Raw genomic sequence first — 15,269 nt, forward strand, 5'->3', positions numbered from 1 at the left:
TCTACGTGGGCTTTCCTGTCAGGCAAAGGTGCTCTCTTCTGGATGCAAAGAGAGACCATGACCCTAAGACCACACTACCCCTCCGCCACCACCACCCCTGCCACCCCCGAATTCCAAGAGACTCAAGTCTTGAGACTCGGGGTGCTCTCAGCTTAGTCCTGACCCCTTTCCTTGACTGCCGTGACACCTCACCAAGGTGAAGAGAGACCCCAGAGATGCAAACTTAGCCCCCCCCACACACACACAGAAAATGCTGTTTCAAATGGAACCCAGCCCAGAGAAAATCTTACGAGTGGCTTCTCTCTGGTTTTAAAAAGACACCAAAATTGAGTTTGATATGTTTATATTATAGATATAATACATACGACATCTAGCATGAAACTTTGTGTCCCCCCCGCCCCCGAAAATAAAAGATGAGAAGGAAGCAGTCCACCCCTGCTCCCAGCCCGCAGGGGTGTGTACGAATTGGCTGGAGGTGGCCTTCTTTCCAGACCCAGAGCCAGGGCCTTTGGGGCTGGGGGTGGGTGGGTGGTTGGGTGGGGAAGCCTGTATAGGTCTTAGCCGGAGGAAGCTAAGACCCACAACTACATACACCCTTGGAAAACTAGGGGAGAGGGAGAAGGCCACTTCACTTCATTGGTCCTCTGGGAGGTGAGGGGGTGTGTAGAATCCAAACAACCCTAAACCAAAAAGAACGAGAGCCTCACTCAGCTCCTTCCCCCAGCCGTTAGTGAAGAGTCTCAGTTTGGCAAGAATCAGAGCAAAACCAAAACAAAACAAAAGACCAAATAAAATGGTGGTTTAGCATAGAGGCACACTGACATTGCACAAGGCACCGCTGGGACAGAGACCAGATACAAGTGTTGATATCGGATGATAAAGCAAAATATTTGGGAAGCTTGTCATAACTCCAGTCCCTCTGGGATGGATCGATTGTGCTTCAAGTTCCTTCAGCAACAGCGGCTGGCGACGACGTACAGTACACACAAGGCTGACGGGTCGGTCTCGGCGTCCTTTTATCCCCCACCCCCAAAGACCAGAAACCTAGGTCCCTGTCTCCTAGCACTCGATTAACCACATGGCTAACTCACGACTCAGCTTTCTGGTCTGACTGGGGGTGGTGCCCCCATTCTCCATGAACTCACCCAGGAAACCTGGCCTGTTTAAAACTGGGGGTGGGTGGGGGTGGGGGGCAGGAATGTAGGTGGAGGAGCGAAAAGCGAAAGGGTTAGGAACACTCCATCTCCCGATAGCTGGGGGTGGGGGTGGGGACACGCTTAGACTCAAATCCCAGCACCCTAAGTCCCTCCCCTCTAAGGACAGGGACTGCGGGGCAAGGCACTGCCGGGATTTCAGCTTCCTGAATCTTCCTCCTGCCCTGGGCCTGCACCCTTCACTTTTCTCATGGGGGCCAGCCGAGGCCCGAGAGGAAGCAGGAATCCTCCAAATAAAATATCAAGGCACATATGTTTGCTCCCCCTACTCGGTAGGAAAAGGAGCGAGTTTTGAGTCTCCAAGGCACAAGGTTACTTCCTTAATACTAGAACTGCCGGGCTCCCAGCTCAGCTCCGCGGAAAAGTCTCTCGGTCTCAAGGAGAAACCACCACGGCCTGACTCCCTCATCTTAAACGCACCAGTCCGGCTCAGAGGAAGGGAGGGGACGCGCGGAACGGGCCAGGCTTTCAGGCGACACCGGAATCTCCTAGTCCTGGCTTGCACGGCCCACGCAGCCTAAAGATCCAGCGACCCGAAACAATCCTCCGGGTCCCCGGCCACTGGGCCGGCCCAAGGCGGTCCCGCAGCCGCGCGCCTCACGCGCAGTTGCCCATGGCCTTGACCAAGGAGCTCTCAGGCAGCTGGCGGAAGATGCCCCGCAGCGTGTCCAGTTCACGGCTCAGCTGTTCCACCCGCTTGCGCAGGCGGTCATTGTCACTGGTCAACTCCAGCACCTTCTGTTGCGTCTCCACGTTGCGCTGTTTGGCTTTATCTCGGCTCTTGCGCACGGCGATGTTGTTGCGTTCCCGCCGTACCCGGTACTCGTTGCTGTTCTTGTCCACCGACTTCTTGGCCTTGCCCGCGCCGGCACTGCTACCGCCGCTGGCCGTGCGGAGGTCGGGGTGCGCACCCGCTAAGCCCTTGAGCGCGCCCCCGGGGCCCGGCAGGCCCGCAGCACCCAAGGCGGGCGCAGCGTGCGGGCTGGGCACGGGCGTGGGCGGTGGCGTGGGGTGGCCAGGCTGCAGGTGCATGGTGGTCTGGCCGCAGTGCGCGATCTGGAACTGCAAGTGGGGCGCGGCCAGGTGCGCGGGAGACGCGTGCGGGTGCGGCGGCGGCGGCGGTGGCGGTGGCTGGTAGGGGAAGAGGCCGGCCAGCGCCAGCTGCTTCGCCTCGTCCTCCTCGCGGGGCTCCTGTTTGATCACCAGTGGCCGCAGCGCGGGCGCCCCGACGCGCTCGTACAGGGGCTCCAGCCTGCCGTCCAGGTAGCCGGCCGCCGCACAGCCGTAGCCCGGAGGGGGCCCGTGCGCCCCCGCGGACATGACCGCACCGCCGGGGCCCGCTGGGGCGCCCGGGTAGTCAAAGTCACCGCCGCCACCCGTGGGGCCCGCCGCCGCCTTGGCCTTCTCCTGCTGCCGGTTGTGCTGTAAGAGGTCGGCCAGGAACTCGTCGTTGAAGGCGGCCGGGTCGATGTAGGCGCTGATGTCTATAGACGTCTCGTGCTCGCAGATGCCGCCCAGCGGCTCCGGGGCGGCAGGTGGGGCTGGGGGCGGCGCGGGGCCCGCGCCCCGGGGAAAGCCAAAGGCGGCGTTGCTGGGCGCGTGCGGGGGGCTCTGGAGGTGGCTGCTCATCAGGGGCCGCGGCTCCGCCTCGTAGAAGTCGGCCGACTCCATGGGGGAGTTAGAGTTCTCCCGGCATGGCGAGCCTCGGCGGCCTCCAGCCTGCGCGTGGCGCCGCTGTCGCTGCCGCCCACCCAGTGCCCCAACTCACTCGCGCCCGCGCAGCTTCGGGTCGCGAATGGCCAGGCCCGCGCGGGGACCGCTTTTATAGAGGGTCGGGCATCGCCCCCTGGTGTCCAAGCGGGTCTCGGACCAAGGGCGCCAGCAGGATAGTGCCTGCTGGGTCTTAGAGCCCGCCTTCTCCTCCTCCTCCTCCTCCTCCTTCTCCTCCTCCTCCTGTGACTTTCCAAGGCGGTGAGTGGGGCGGGAGCACAGTGCTAGTGGAGAGAGATCGTGTCCCAACGCCCACTGACTCCTGCGCTGCGAGGCGAACCCAGCTTGCGGCGCTCAGCCCCACCCCGGTGGCGCTGTCGCCCCCGCACACACGTGGTCCGTGGTTAGGCGCCCCTCCTTTAAGGCTCTAAGTCACCCACTTCCAGCCAACACTAGGGAGCCCGGGAGCATCCAGAGGCCGAACGAGGGGAGGTGGAGGTTGGGGGAGCGTTTGGAAAGAGAATGTCTCTTAAACTACCGTAGTGCAGACCTGTCTTAAAAGCTGGGACTAGGCCTGTCTCCCACCCGGATTTCTAAAAGACTGTGGCGGAGAGCTGCGGAGCGAGAGGTTAGGGACAGCTTTGGACCAGCAACCTAGCACGCACCGAGTGGCGAGGCCCAGAGTGCAGAGATTGTGCGTCTTTATCTCTTGAGTGGCGATCCCACTGCCCCCCAGGCAGAGCACCTCTCTTTCGTCCAGCTTCTCTAGAACCCCAGGGTCCCACGGGCTCTTCGGAGTAGTGGGGCGCTAGGACCCGGCGGGAGCGGAGGCGGTCGCTAACCCCGGAGCCTGGTGGACCTGGCTGGTCCACCCGCCTAGGCTGGAAAACTTTCTTTTTAATTACGTCTCCAGGCCAGAGCGATAGGATTGCTAGGTTTACAAGGCAGACGCTGCTACTCTGCGTGGAGCCTCTAGTTAAGTGTTCTGGACTCCCCTACTCCTACCCCCGGGACCGGCCGGTGGGTCCTCTGAGACTCTCAGACTCTTAAGAAGAGCGCGCAGGGGCCGCGAGAGGGCAGGGTGTTGGAGTGAGAGGAGTGAACTTGAATCAGGGACGGTGATCCCCAGGCTGGGCCCACAATCAGGGCAGTTTTCTTTCCCTACTGTCATGGGGGGGGGGGCACTAATCTCGGAAGCTCGGGTGTCCAGTTCCTGGCTACAGAGCCTTTCGAGCACCCACTGGGAGCCCCCTGTCGGGTCCTCCGGATCCTCGGCACCGCGCCTCCTACAGGTTTGCGTGCATCTGCTCCCCCGCCACGTGGCGTCCCGTTTACTCTCCACCTGGATCGCGGCCGCGGAGGTCCGGGGCAGAAGGGACCTGGTGAGCACCCACATCTCTCGTTTTTGCACCCCGAAGACCGTTTTTGCGGCTTCTTGACCTGAGGCCTTTCGTCCTCTCGAATTCCATTTGTCCGTGTTCCATGCTAGGGGTCTTCTTGCGACTGTAGGCTGCGCAGGTCAAGACCCCCCAATGCAATGGCCATTTTAGGCCAGGAAGGGCGCTGCGATCCGCCCAGGAGGCTCAAAGAGGAGCTGCTAAAAACTGTTGGGGAGGTCTGCTTGTGCTTCTACTGTGGTTACAGTAAAGAACCGACTTCGTCTGGGGGACGCATCCTGTACTTTAATCAAATTCTCATTCAACATATTCTCAGTGATTAATGGCCCAACTGCTTCATTTTTCGGTCCAGAGCGCATAAACAAGATATTTTTAGCTTGGTGCTTCTGAACAGAGCGAATACAAAGCAGATACACTAAGTAAACAACTTGGTGTGAGCAGATGTGCGCGACCCACGTACACACCATGCACCTATGGAGTGTCCCCTGGAGAGAAATCCTTACAAGCCGGGAGGGATCTTCAGTCTTTCTACTGAGTTAAATAAAATGCTTGTTTGTTTGTTTGTTTGCTTTTACCCTGAGGGAAAAGGGAACCCAGTGAGAAAGTTCCTAGCTAAGAGAGACATTAGAGGGAGGCTGGTGGCTTAGTTGTCCTCGCTTATGCAAGCATAGGAACTTAGGGTTGAAGGAAGTTGGAGCACTATACAGTCATCAACAAAGGGTGTGATAAGTGTGTGAGGTGAGGGGCGGAGACTGGGAGTCCTGCCCCAAAACCTCCAGGTCCCGGAGTAGCTGCCAGAACACTTTTTACTGCTCTAAACATCCAGGGTGCGTGAGAAGTGTCCCTCCTGCATATGTCACAAGTAGAGGGACAGATAAATCATATGCAGTCAGCTGGTAGGAAAAGTGTCATCGTAGAGGGGGACACCAAGGAGGCAAGCCATCACCCACGAAATGGGCTCGTGGGTTAGGGGTGGAAAGGGTCATTGAGGCTGGGTGCCCAGCCCCAGAAACCCTGTGCTCTGGAGAAGGCAGCCACTGATTTCTGGATTTCACTGACTGATTTCCAGCCTCCTGAGTAAGGGTCAAATATGTATCTTTATACAACACAGTTAGTGGAATCCCACTGCGTGGGAGAGATCTTTCATGCAGGCGTGAGCCTTTGAGATATTTCCTGAAGTAGGCAGGAAGTAGCTGGAAGGGTAAGAAAAGCCTCCCCTCCCCACCCCCTTTGGAGGCGGGAATATCAGGTGCAAAGGTGGAGGCTCCCAAGAGCACGTCGGGTTCTGGTAACAAAGGACAAGGGTGTTTGACAGGCTGGAGTGTGGGGAGAGCTAGGGAGGGGCCTAGATAAGGCTGGTTCTACAGACAGGGTTGGGTTGATGGCCAAGGCCATCCCAGGTAAGCCAACCGGCTTTATCTCACTGAGCATTTATCCTCTTGTGGCTGCTCTGGGAGCTCTTTTTGTCCCATTTGGGTTTCCCAGAACCTACTCCAGCTAGAGTGGAGAGGAGCTTTTGGCTAGATGAGAAACACGGGGTCCCCAAAAGGGTGTGGTGGTACATACCTGTAACCTCAAGTTCAGTCTAGAGGCTGAGGCAGGAGGATTACAGGTTCACCGACAGTCTAGGCCACACCGAAAGAACTTGTTTCAACCCCCAACTCCCTCTGCCAGGAGCAGCTAGAGAGGCAACCTAGGACCTATCTAAACAAGATGCCAGGCACCCCACTGGAACTGACATCTTGCCACATGTATGTCCTCCAAGCCCTTGGAGCAGGGAGCACAGGGGCAGGGAGCACAGGGGCAGGGAGCACAGGGAGCACTTGCCAGACACCACTGGCTTGATTGGTAAAGGGTTTCTTATCCATAGTTTATTAGTTATTGGAGAAGCTCCTGGAATCATCCAGTAGGTTACACATCTTATCAGGAGGCCCTGAGTAAGTGAAGGGCTCCAAAGACCATTAAAATGCCTACCTCCTCGTTTACAAGCCGATGACCTTAGACAAGTTACTGGGCTTCTCAGTCATTCATTGCAGGGCTTGTGGAAGGATTAGAGAGCATATATGCTGAGCTCAGGACTGAGCCAACTGTTGACACTGATAAATAAGACCGTCTTGAGCTGTTCTCGCACTATCTGCTTCTAGTAGCATACATTGTTGGGGGTCTGGTTTTCTCCAGAAATTTGTCACACTAAGGAACTCACTTCAGTGCGATTATAGGATGCCTGGTGCGCTACTACGCTGGGGTTCGCAGCCTGGTCTTAGGCAAAATTGTGTGATAGTGTTCTCTACCAAATACCCTAGAAGTGATTTCCCTGTTGGGAAATGTAGCTGTAGATGCCATGTAAGATCATAACCATAAGTACGTGATATATCAAAAAAAAAAAAAATCCTGAGTTCCTGAGAATCAGCGCTTCCCAGTTTTCTCTTACTCACCAACTGTGACACTTGTGTGATTTCTTTTGTTGTTCATATTGTTTTCCATTTGCCAGAAGCTATTAGCTGATAAGCAAAAGCAGAGATTCTAGAAGAAAATCAAATCAAATTGCAGAATATTTTTTAAAAAAATCATGTTAGTTTTATTTAGCAAATTGGGGGAAGTTCTTTATGGCATTTTGGTATAAACTCCTTCATGAACCCCAGAACTGCCACCCAGCAAAGAGGCATCCATTAAAACAAATGCTAAACATGGGCGTGTCTTCTCCATGTGCCTAAGGGTTCAAGGACAATGGTACAAATTGCAGCCCCATTTCATGTTTTATTAAATACCAAATCACTGGCTCTGTGGTAATACTAAATAAATAATTTGGTATTAAATAAATACATGGCCATAATTTAAGCACTGGAAGGCTAAGGCAGGAGAATCACAGGTTCTATAATCTCACTGAGAGTTCAAGAGCAGTTGAGGCTACATAGTGAGTTTCAGGCCAGAAAGAAAGAAAGAAACATAGAAAGAAAAAAGAAGGAAGGAAGGAAGAAAGGAAGGAAGGAAGGAAGGAAGGAAGGAAGGAAGGAAGAAAGAAAGAAAGAAAGAAAGAAAGAAAGAAAGAAAGAGAAAGAAAGGAGAAAAGAAACCAAACCCAAACACGATCCTTCAAAAATTTTCAAAACCAAGAAACTGTTAGGTAAAATATATTTCTAGATTTCCTGTCTTAAATAACATTACTTCAAGGCTGGAGATATAGTTTAAGTGGTAGTGCTCAACCAGAATCTCCCAGTGAGGGGCTGGACTGTCCCTGACTAGAATCCCCCAGTGAGGGCCTGGGGGTGGGCTCAATGGTAGAGCCCCTGTGTAGAATCCCCCAGTGAGGGGCTGGGGTGTGGCTCAGTGGTAGAGCACATACCTGGAATCTACTAGTAAGGAATTGGAAGTGTGGTTCAGAGGTAGAGCACCTGCCTTGACTTCATTAGTAATAGGTTGAGGGTGCAGCTCTCTAGAAGAGCCTTGTATAGTATTTCCATCCCCAGTACAGCAAAACAAGCAAGAACCAAATTTTAGAATGTGCTAGAGGACCAGATTTTGACTTAGAACATGTGTGTGTGTACATACAGACATATACATATATACATATATATCTGTATGTATGTGTGTATAGAGAGGGAGGTAGGGGGGTATAACTGTGTGGCCCTGACTGATGTGACACTCTCTTTGTAAACCAGACTGGCTCAAACTCACAGAAACAGAAATCTGGCATATGTATCTGTATCTGTATCTGTATCTGTATCTGTATCTGTATCTGTATCTATGTACAAGAGAAACTGATTATGTGATTTTGTCCCTTCTTTTCCCTGTCCTAAAGCCCTCCAGGTCCTTTAGGTCCTAGGGCAGGCCATTGCTTTGTAGCCCAGGGCTGAAATGCTGTCTGTGTTTTGTCTGTGCCTGGGCCTGGGGATCTACATACAGGCTAACACCTGGTAAAAAGGCCCACGGGAGTCTAGGTAACTGACTCTGAGCTTTTGGGAAGGAAACTCCCAAGTCCAAGAAGAGGACAGGGAGATCCCCACCAGAGGGCACGAGGGGCCAGCGACTGTGGAAACCCTTGTGTTTGAGGCTGCATGTGGGGCCAGACATATGACAGGCAGCGTCTCCATGTTTTGGCCTGGCCAGCAGCTGGTCAGCACAAGCAGAGGAGCAGTGACCCCATCTATGTAGATGTCCTTGCCCCAGTTGGGAGACACAGCAGTGGGCAGGAACCCCACATCTGAGGGACTGGAATTCCAGCTACGTAGGGTGGATGTAAATTCAAGGTCAGCCTGGGTAACTTAGTAAGACCCTGGTCTCAAAATGAGAAGTCAAATGAGAGCTGAGGGTTTGGCTCAGTGGCACGCATGCGCTCAGCACATGGGAAACTCTAGGTTCACTGCTAGCAACGTAGACACATGCACCCCCAAATCACCCCTCCTTCGCGTATTACATGCTTGCAGCCCACCGCGCCCCACACTGAACCTCCACACGGCCACTAACAGTTTTTCCTCCTGACCTACTTGTCTCCACCTCTCCCAGCAAGAGAGCCCCCAGAACCTTCAAAACAACACACTTCAGCTACGTAAACCCTCTTTAATACCTTGTATATGAGGAAGGAAGGTTCTGGAAGTGCATATAGCATGAATCTACTGTTGCCTCCCCTCACACAAGCTTGCTTAGCCTCTGAGGGCTGCGATTTGTTCTTCGGGTTCCCTGAAGTGTTCTTCCTAAGTTGGCACAGCCCCTTCCTTCCGGTCACTTGAGTGCCACCTTCTCAGAAAGGTGTGAGTCGTACGTACCCTCCCCCACGGCTCTTGGGCCACCACACCGTTTTATTTTCCTGGTAGCTCACTCAAAGAATGGTCTCCTTTACTTATTTTGCCTGTCCCAGCTCCAGAAGACGCAGCGACCTTGTCTGTCCTGTTCTGCACACCCCTCCTCCCCTGACTAGAATAGACCTTGGCTGAGAGGAGAGCCTCAAATACTTGTTAAATGAACACAGAATGAACTATGTGGAAGAAAGCAGCTACCCAGACATCCTCCTAGAACTCAGACGGAGAAGACCGTCACCTCCTGGGCCAACCCCTGTTCCCCAAAGCAGGCCCAATTCAGAACCCCTGGAAGCAGTTCCCGAAATACCAGACTGCATGCAGCAGTGCCTAGGGCTGACTGGAAAGAGTCCCTCCCCCCTCTCCCCCCAGGCAGATGTGATCCCCAGAGGCTTGGCTGAACACAAAAGTGCCTTGGAAGGAGAGAAAGAGCCTATTTTCTTGGGAAAAATCCAGGCAGGACAAAAGTCTTTGCCAGGGAAGGTCACCAGAGCTGGGCCCAGAAGCTGCCCTACCTCTGCTGTGTGTCTAGTCTGTAAGGGCGCTGCTAGGAAGAGGGTCCCAGCTGGGCCAGACATAGAGAATGGACATGGCTGGTCCTTAGTTAACCGGGGGCACAGGTCTGCCTCCCTGCAGATTCATGTGGTAGACAGGAGCGGCTGCAGCCTGCAAACTGGCCAGACCCAGCCTGCTGAACATGACCTCCCTCCCTCCTCTGACCTCACTATCTCGAACCCATCCTATCTTTCTGTTGATTCCAAGGATCTGTGCCCTTGGTACATTCAACAAATCTGAGCAAGGCAAGAGACCAAACTTGGTACAAAATCAAGAGATGAAAGGTGATGTTAGCATTTGATCTTACCAGTAGACCCTACTCCTTGAAGACTAAGCCCCCCCCTCCAACACTGAATAAATAAGTGTGACATTGAGGCCGTGAGGCAAATGAGATGCACACCGTGGGCTACTTGCTGTCACACATGTTGACTCAGACTCCTGCCCTAGAGGAAGCCAGCGTCAGTGTTGTAGGGTCTGTGACAATGCTCTGTCAGTTTACAGCTGTGAAGGGGGCAGACTTTAAAGGTCTCTGTGCTTGGAATAGCGACGATGGAAGGAATCCTTCAGGTCATTCTGGGACTGCATGCTGCTTCCACTTAGCTAGGAAAACAAATAATGGGGTGCATATTTTTCAGCCAAGCCTGGTGATGTAGACCTGTCATCCCAGCTACTGGAGAGGTTAAGAGGCAGGATGATTACAAAGCTAAGGCCTGCTGGCACAACTGAGTGAAACTTTGTCTCAGAAGAAAAGGTAAATAGAGAGCTGTGAATGGAGCAGAGCTGTAGAGCTGGGGGCGTGGCTCAGTGATAGAGCCCTGCCTAGAATCCCCCAATGAGGGCCTGGGGGCGTGGTTCAGTGGTAGAGTCCCTGCCTAGAATCCCCCAATGAGGGGCTGGGGGCGTGGCTCAGTGGTAGAGCCCTGACTAGAATTCCTCAATGAAGGGCTGTGGGCGTGGCTCAGTGGTAGAGCCCCTGCCTAGAATTCCCCAGTGAGGGGCTAGGGGCGTGGCTCAGTGGTAGAGCCCCTGCCTAGGATCCCCCAGTGAGGGGCTGGGGGCGTGGCTCAGTGGTAGAGCCCCTGCCTAGGATCCCCCAGTGAGGGGCTGGGGGCGTGGCTCAGTGGTAGAGCCCCTGCCTAGAATCCCACAGTGAGGGGCTGGGGGCGTGGCTCAGTGATAGAGCCCCTGCCTAGGATCCCCCAGTGAGGGGCTGGGGGCATGGCTCAGTGGTAGAGCCTCTGCCTAGAATCCCGCAGTCAGGGGTTGGGAATGTGGCTTAGCAGTAGAGCCCAGGCTAGACCCCCCCCCCACCCAGTGAGGGGGTAGGGGCGTGGATCAATGGGAGAGCACCTGCCTAGAAGGACCAGTGAAAGCTTGGGGGTTTGTTTCAGTGGTAAAATCTAGTAAGTATGCATAAGGCCAAAATTCAATCATTCATGTACTAGAAAAAAAAAAAAAGGAGAAAAAAATCATCCTTCCTCCACCTCCCGGGCATGGTGCCACACACCTTTAATCCCAGTGCTTGGGAAACAAAAACAGGGGATCTCTATGAGCTCCAGGAGATCGATGTCTACATGGCGAATCCCAGGACAGCCAGGACTGTGTAGAATAACTGTCCCAACATACCACCACCACCAAAAACCTGTAGGGAAAAAAACCACTAAATTTGCAAACGTGTGTAAAGGAAGAAATGAGGGCCATGCACCTGTCAGAGTTTCTGACGATGTGGGCAAGAGCTGAGCTCGAAGCCTGAAGCCTGTAATTTAAACTCTGCTCTATTGGCCATTTTGCACAAGTATGTATTTATTATGCTTATGGTTTTATAAACTATAAAAATACCTTAAGTCACCTTAATAGTTTTATTAATTTTATAGTTTTACATACTATAAAATGTTTTAAGCTGTTTTAATTTACTCTACAGATATATAAGGCTGCAGTCAAGACTGGCTGGCTTTGCAAGGCATGCGCAATGCTTCCCAGGGACCGGGTTTCCAATGAGAATAGTTAACACGCGCTTTGATTTTCTTTCTTTCTTTCTTTGGTCCCCCACCCACCCCAGACAGGGTTTCTCTGTGTAGCCCTGGCTGTCCTGGAACTCACTCTGTAGACCAGGCTGGCTTTGAACTCAGAAATTCGCCTTCCTCCACCTCCCAAGTGCTGGGATTAAAGGCACCACTGCCTGTTTTAATTTTTATTCTTTTTTCTTTAAAGATTTATTTATTTATTGTATTTATTTATTTATTATATGTAAGTACACTGTAGCTGTCTTTAGACACACCAGAAGAGGGCATCAGATCTCATTATGGATTGTTGTGAGCCACCATGTGGTTGCTGGGATTTGAACTCAGGACCTTCAGAAGAGCAGTCAGTGCTCTTAACCGCTGAGCCATCTCTCCAATACATTTTTTTTCTTTTAAGACGTGCTTTGAGAATGTTATTCTTCCCCTCTCCTTGGTGAACTTTCCCAGATGAGGCGCGGTGTGTGGCTATGGATATCAGTCATGTTCACCTCTGCTGGTGACATGACGTTCCTTTTTCTTTTTGAGACACAGGGTTTCTCTGTGTAGCCCTGGCTGTCCTGGAAATAGCTGTGTAGACCAGGCTAACTTCAAACTCACAGAGATCTGGCTGGCTCTGCCTCTTATGTGCTGGAATTAAAGATATATTTCACCTTCGCTGGGCTGGGCTGATGGACTGTCAGGATAAGTCCTAAAGAGCAAACACTCATGTATGTATGTATAAAATCCTCCAAATCAGAAGGAATGGGAATCAAATCTAAAGAAAACTAAGAACACAGAGACTTTATTTTTAAAACAGCTAATGTTGGCCCAGTGGTGGCGGCACACATCTTTAATCCCAGTATTTGGGAAGCAGAGACAGGCAGATTTCTAGGAATTCGAGGCCAGCCTGGTTTATAAAGTCAGACCCAGGACAGACAGGTCTACACAGAGAAACACTGCTTCAAAAAATTAAAACAGAACAAAATAAAAAACAAAAACCTAGAAACAATGGCCGGTTGAACAGCTATGGAATAGCTGGTTAATAATAACCTATAACTCTATTAAAAAGGTAGGAGACAGCTGGTGAGATGGCTCCTTGGGTAAAGGCTTTTGTTTTGCAAGCCTGGAAACCTGAGATCAATCCCAGCAACCCATGTTGAGGTCACAAAAGTGTCCTCTGATCTACTCACACCTGCCATCACACACACACACACACACACACACACACACACCTTGAAAAATGCTAGAGGAGGCACTGGAGAGATGACTCAATGGTTAAGAGCAATGACTGCTCTTCCAAAGGTCCTGAGTTCAAATCCCAGCAACCACATGGTGGCTCACAACCATCTGTAATGGGATTTGATGCCCTCTTCTGGAATGCAGGTATATATGCAGATAGACTATTTAGATACACACGATAAATAAACAAATTTTTTAAAAAAATGCTAGAAGAATATGAAAAGATTTCTGACTTACTTGTTCATATATATTTATTACACCTATATGTGTATGAATGGAGGGATTAGGAAACATGTTCTAATAGCAGACTGTTCATTGATTTGGGAGCTCTCCTATGAAAGTCCTACATAGTTGTCAACTCTAAGCCACATTCAACTTGACATGCAATGCGAGTAATTTTTATTGATGGGGAAATGGCTTCTTTTTGTGTATATGAACTCCTAACAGGGTAGGGTGGCACCTACTTGTGTGGTGTGACAAAACTTTTCCTAGTGAGATATAACATATACATCTACTCACCCCAGTTAGGGAACTCAAAAGAGACCAAAGTATGGATACCACTGAAGTCCAATTTTGTGAACCAATGAGTTTTATTGGGATTACTTCCAGGAGTGGGGTTACTTACAGGATCAGAAGTGACTCAAAGACAGCTGCATCCCCAAAGTCCACCCAGCATGGGTCACAGCTCACAAAGATGAGCAGCTCCAGCACAGTACACAGCCTGTTGGCAGCTCAACAGGTTAGAGACTGTCTTTTCTAGGTGCCTCGGTTGGTCTAAACCCCTTCCAAGACGCTCAGTGGGCTCTGCTTCTTCCAGCCAGCTGGTCTGGTCTCAGTCTTCTTTGCAACTTTGAAGTTCAGCTTGTCTGAGAGTCTTTTGTGCAGCTCAACTTCACTTAGCCTGAGAAAGACTCTGCTTTTATTACTTACTGCGGCAGGGAGGAGGCCTAGAGAATCTGGTCAGTTTCAGGGACTTCCTAGAGCTGTTTTGTTTACCTTTCTGCTTAAGGAGCTAGCCTGGGGGATAGAATGTTTCAATCTAGGAAGAAAATGCTACACAACAATTTGTCCTCCCTACACTCTATTTAGGAGGCAGCGAGGGAGGAAAGGGATTGCAAACTTGAGGCCAAACTGCTACATAGCAAATTCCAGATTATTTTGGACTACAAAGAGAAACCTTGTAAGAAAGTAATGAACCTCCACAGATCACTACAAAGGAATTATTATTTAAAAGGAAAAAGGCAGAATACATAGGTACACAGTGTGTGTGTGTGTGTGTGTGTGTGTGCACATGTATGGAGAAAGGCACTACAGAAAACATTTGTTATATATTGCATGCATGCAAAGAGGAAGGGAAGGCTGGCCCATGTGTACATTTAAGACTTTCATATACAAGGAGAGGGGCTGGCAAGTGGGTGAACATTTCTTCACTGTATGTTAAAGCTATATGGAAGAATTGAGCAGTACATAAGCAATAACTAACTGTCCCTCAATTCCAAATCGTTTCTCTATCTACTTGAAACACACCATCCTTTGGTTATGAGAAAGATTTGCTTCCATTTTGCTAGAGCCGAAGAGCCCAATGGGCAAAATATAAATGGACCTCCACAGGACTTTTATCTTCATCAGCCGCCCCAAGAAAATCCATAAAGCTGTCAGCTTCAATAGAGCACTTTTACAGAATGAATACAAACCTGTTCCCCAGCGTGGAGCTGGATTTTCCCATCTGTACTGATTAGCAGCTTAGGGAGCATGGGCAGGGCACACTGGCCCAGCCCACTTCTGCTGGACTCCACTTGAGCGAGCGCTTTCAGTCAAAAAAACCCAAAGGTCAACTGAAAAGCACATAACCCACTCTTGTGACACTCCCTGTTGCCTGTTGGCCAGATAACTTCCAAGACCTAAACCTGTGCACCATCATGGGAACCAAGCAAATACAGTTAGAACTCCCAGCCCATGTGGTCAACAGGTAACAGTGACACTGGGAAAACTGAGTTTCAACAAGTTTATTTTAGCATCCAGTTTAAAATATATCTGATTAGAAAAATCCACCTTGCTTTCATCCCAAATGCAATTTTTAAAAAAAATAGTTTTTAATCTCACGCAAGGTGCAGTAACAGTTAAGGAAAAAGCAGAGTATGTCAGATTCCCCATAAAACAATGTGCTTCTGGAATTCAATGTTTCTTGGAGTGAGAGACACTTGCAGGTGATCCTCATAGGATGAGGTTGTTCTGGCCTCCTTGTTTTTCTGGGAGAAATTACTAGAAGGTTAATAGGTCACTGGAATCTGCCTAGTGGCTTAGTGACAGGGACCTCACCCTGAGTAAAGACTGACTGAATTCTTGGGCTGCCTGACAACA

At 51.0% G+C, this 15,269-nt stretch overlaps 2 protein-coding genes across 2 annotated transcripts in view; one reads left to right on the forward strand and one right to left on the reverse strand.

Moving 5' to 3' along the window:
- Positions 1-326: 326 nt before the first annotated feature.
- Positions 327-3,079, reverse strand: Cebpa (CCAAT enhancer binding protein alpha). Its single transcript, XM_052165572.1, has one exon. The coding sequence runs from the start codon at positions 2,883-2,885 to the stop codon at positions 1,812-1,814; it is 1,074 nt and encodes a 357-aa protein (XP_052021532.1). The 5' UTR covers positions 2,886-3,079; the 3' UTR covers positions 327-1,811.
- Positions 2,909-15,269, forward strand: part of Cebpg (CCAAT enhancer binding protein gamma) — a 74,446-nt gene continuing 62,085 nt past the window's right edge. Inside the window, exons 1-2 of the mRNA XM_052197280.1 lie at positions 2,909-3,103; positions 4,217-4,306. Of these exons, the coding sequence (XP_052053240.1) occupies positions 2,909-3,103; positions 4,217-4,306 (285 nt within the window). The remainder of the gene's footprint in view (positions 3,104-4,216; positions 4,307-15,269) is intronic.

The sequence above is a fragment of the Apodemus sylvaticus genome, chromosome 1, assembly GCF_947179515.1.
Source record: "Apodemus sylvaticus chromosome 1, mApoSyl1.1, whole genome shotgun sequence".
Classification (NCBI taxonomy): Eukaryota; Metazoa; Chordata; class Mammalia; order Rodentia; family Muridae; genus Apodemus; species Apodemus sylvaticus.

Coding starts and splice junctions, on each gene's coding strand:
- Cebpa (XM_052165572.1), bottom strand. CDS start 2,885: ATGGAGTCGGCCGACTTCTACGAGGCGGAGCCGCGGCCCCTGATGAGC.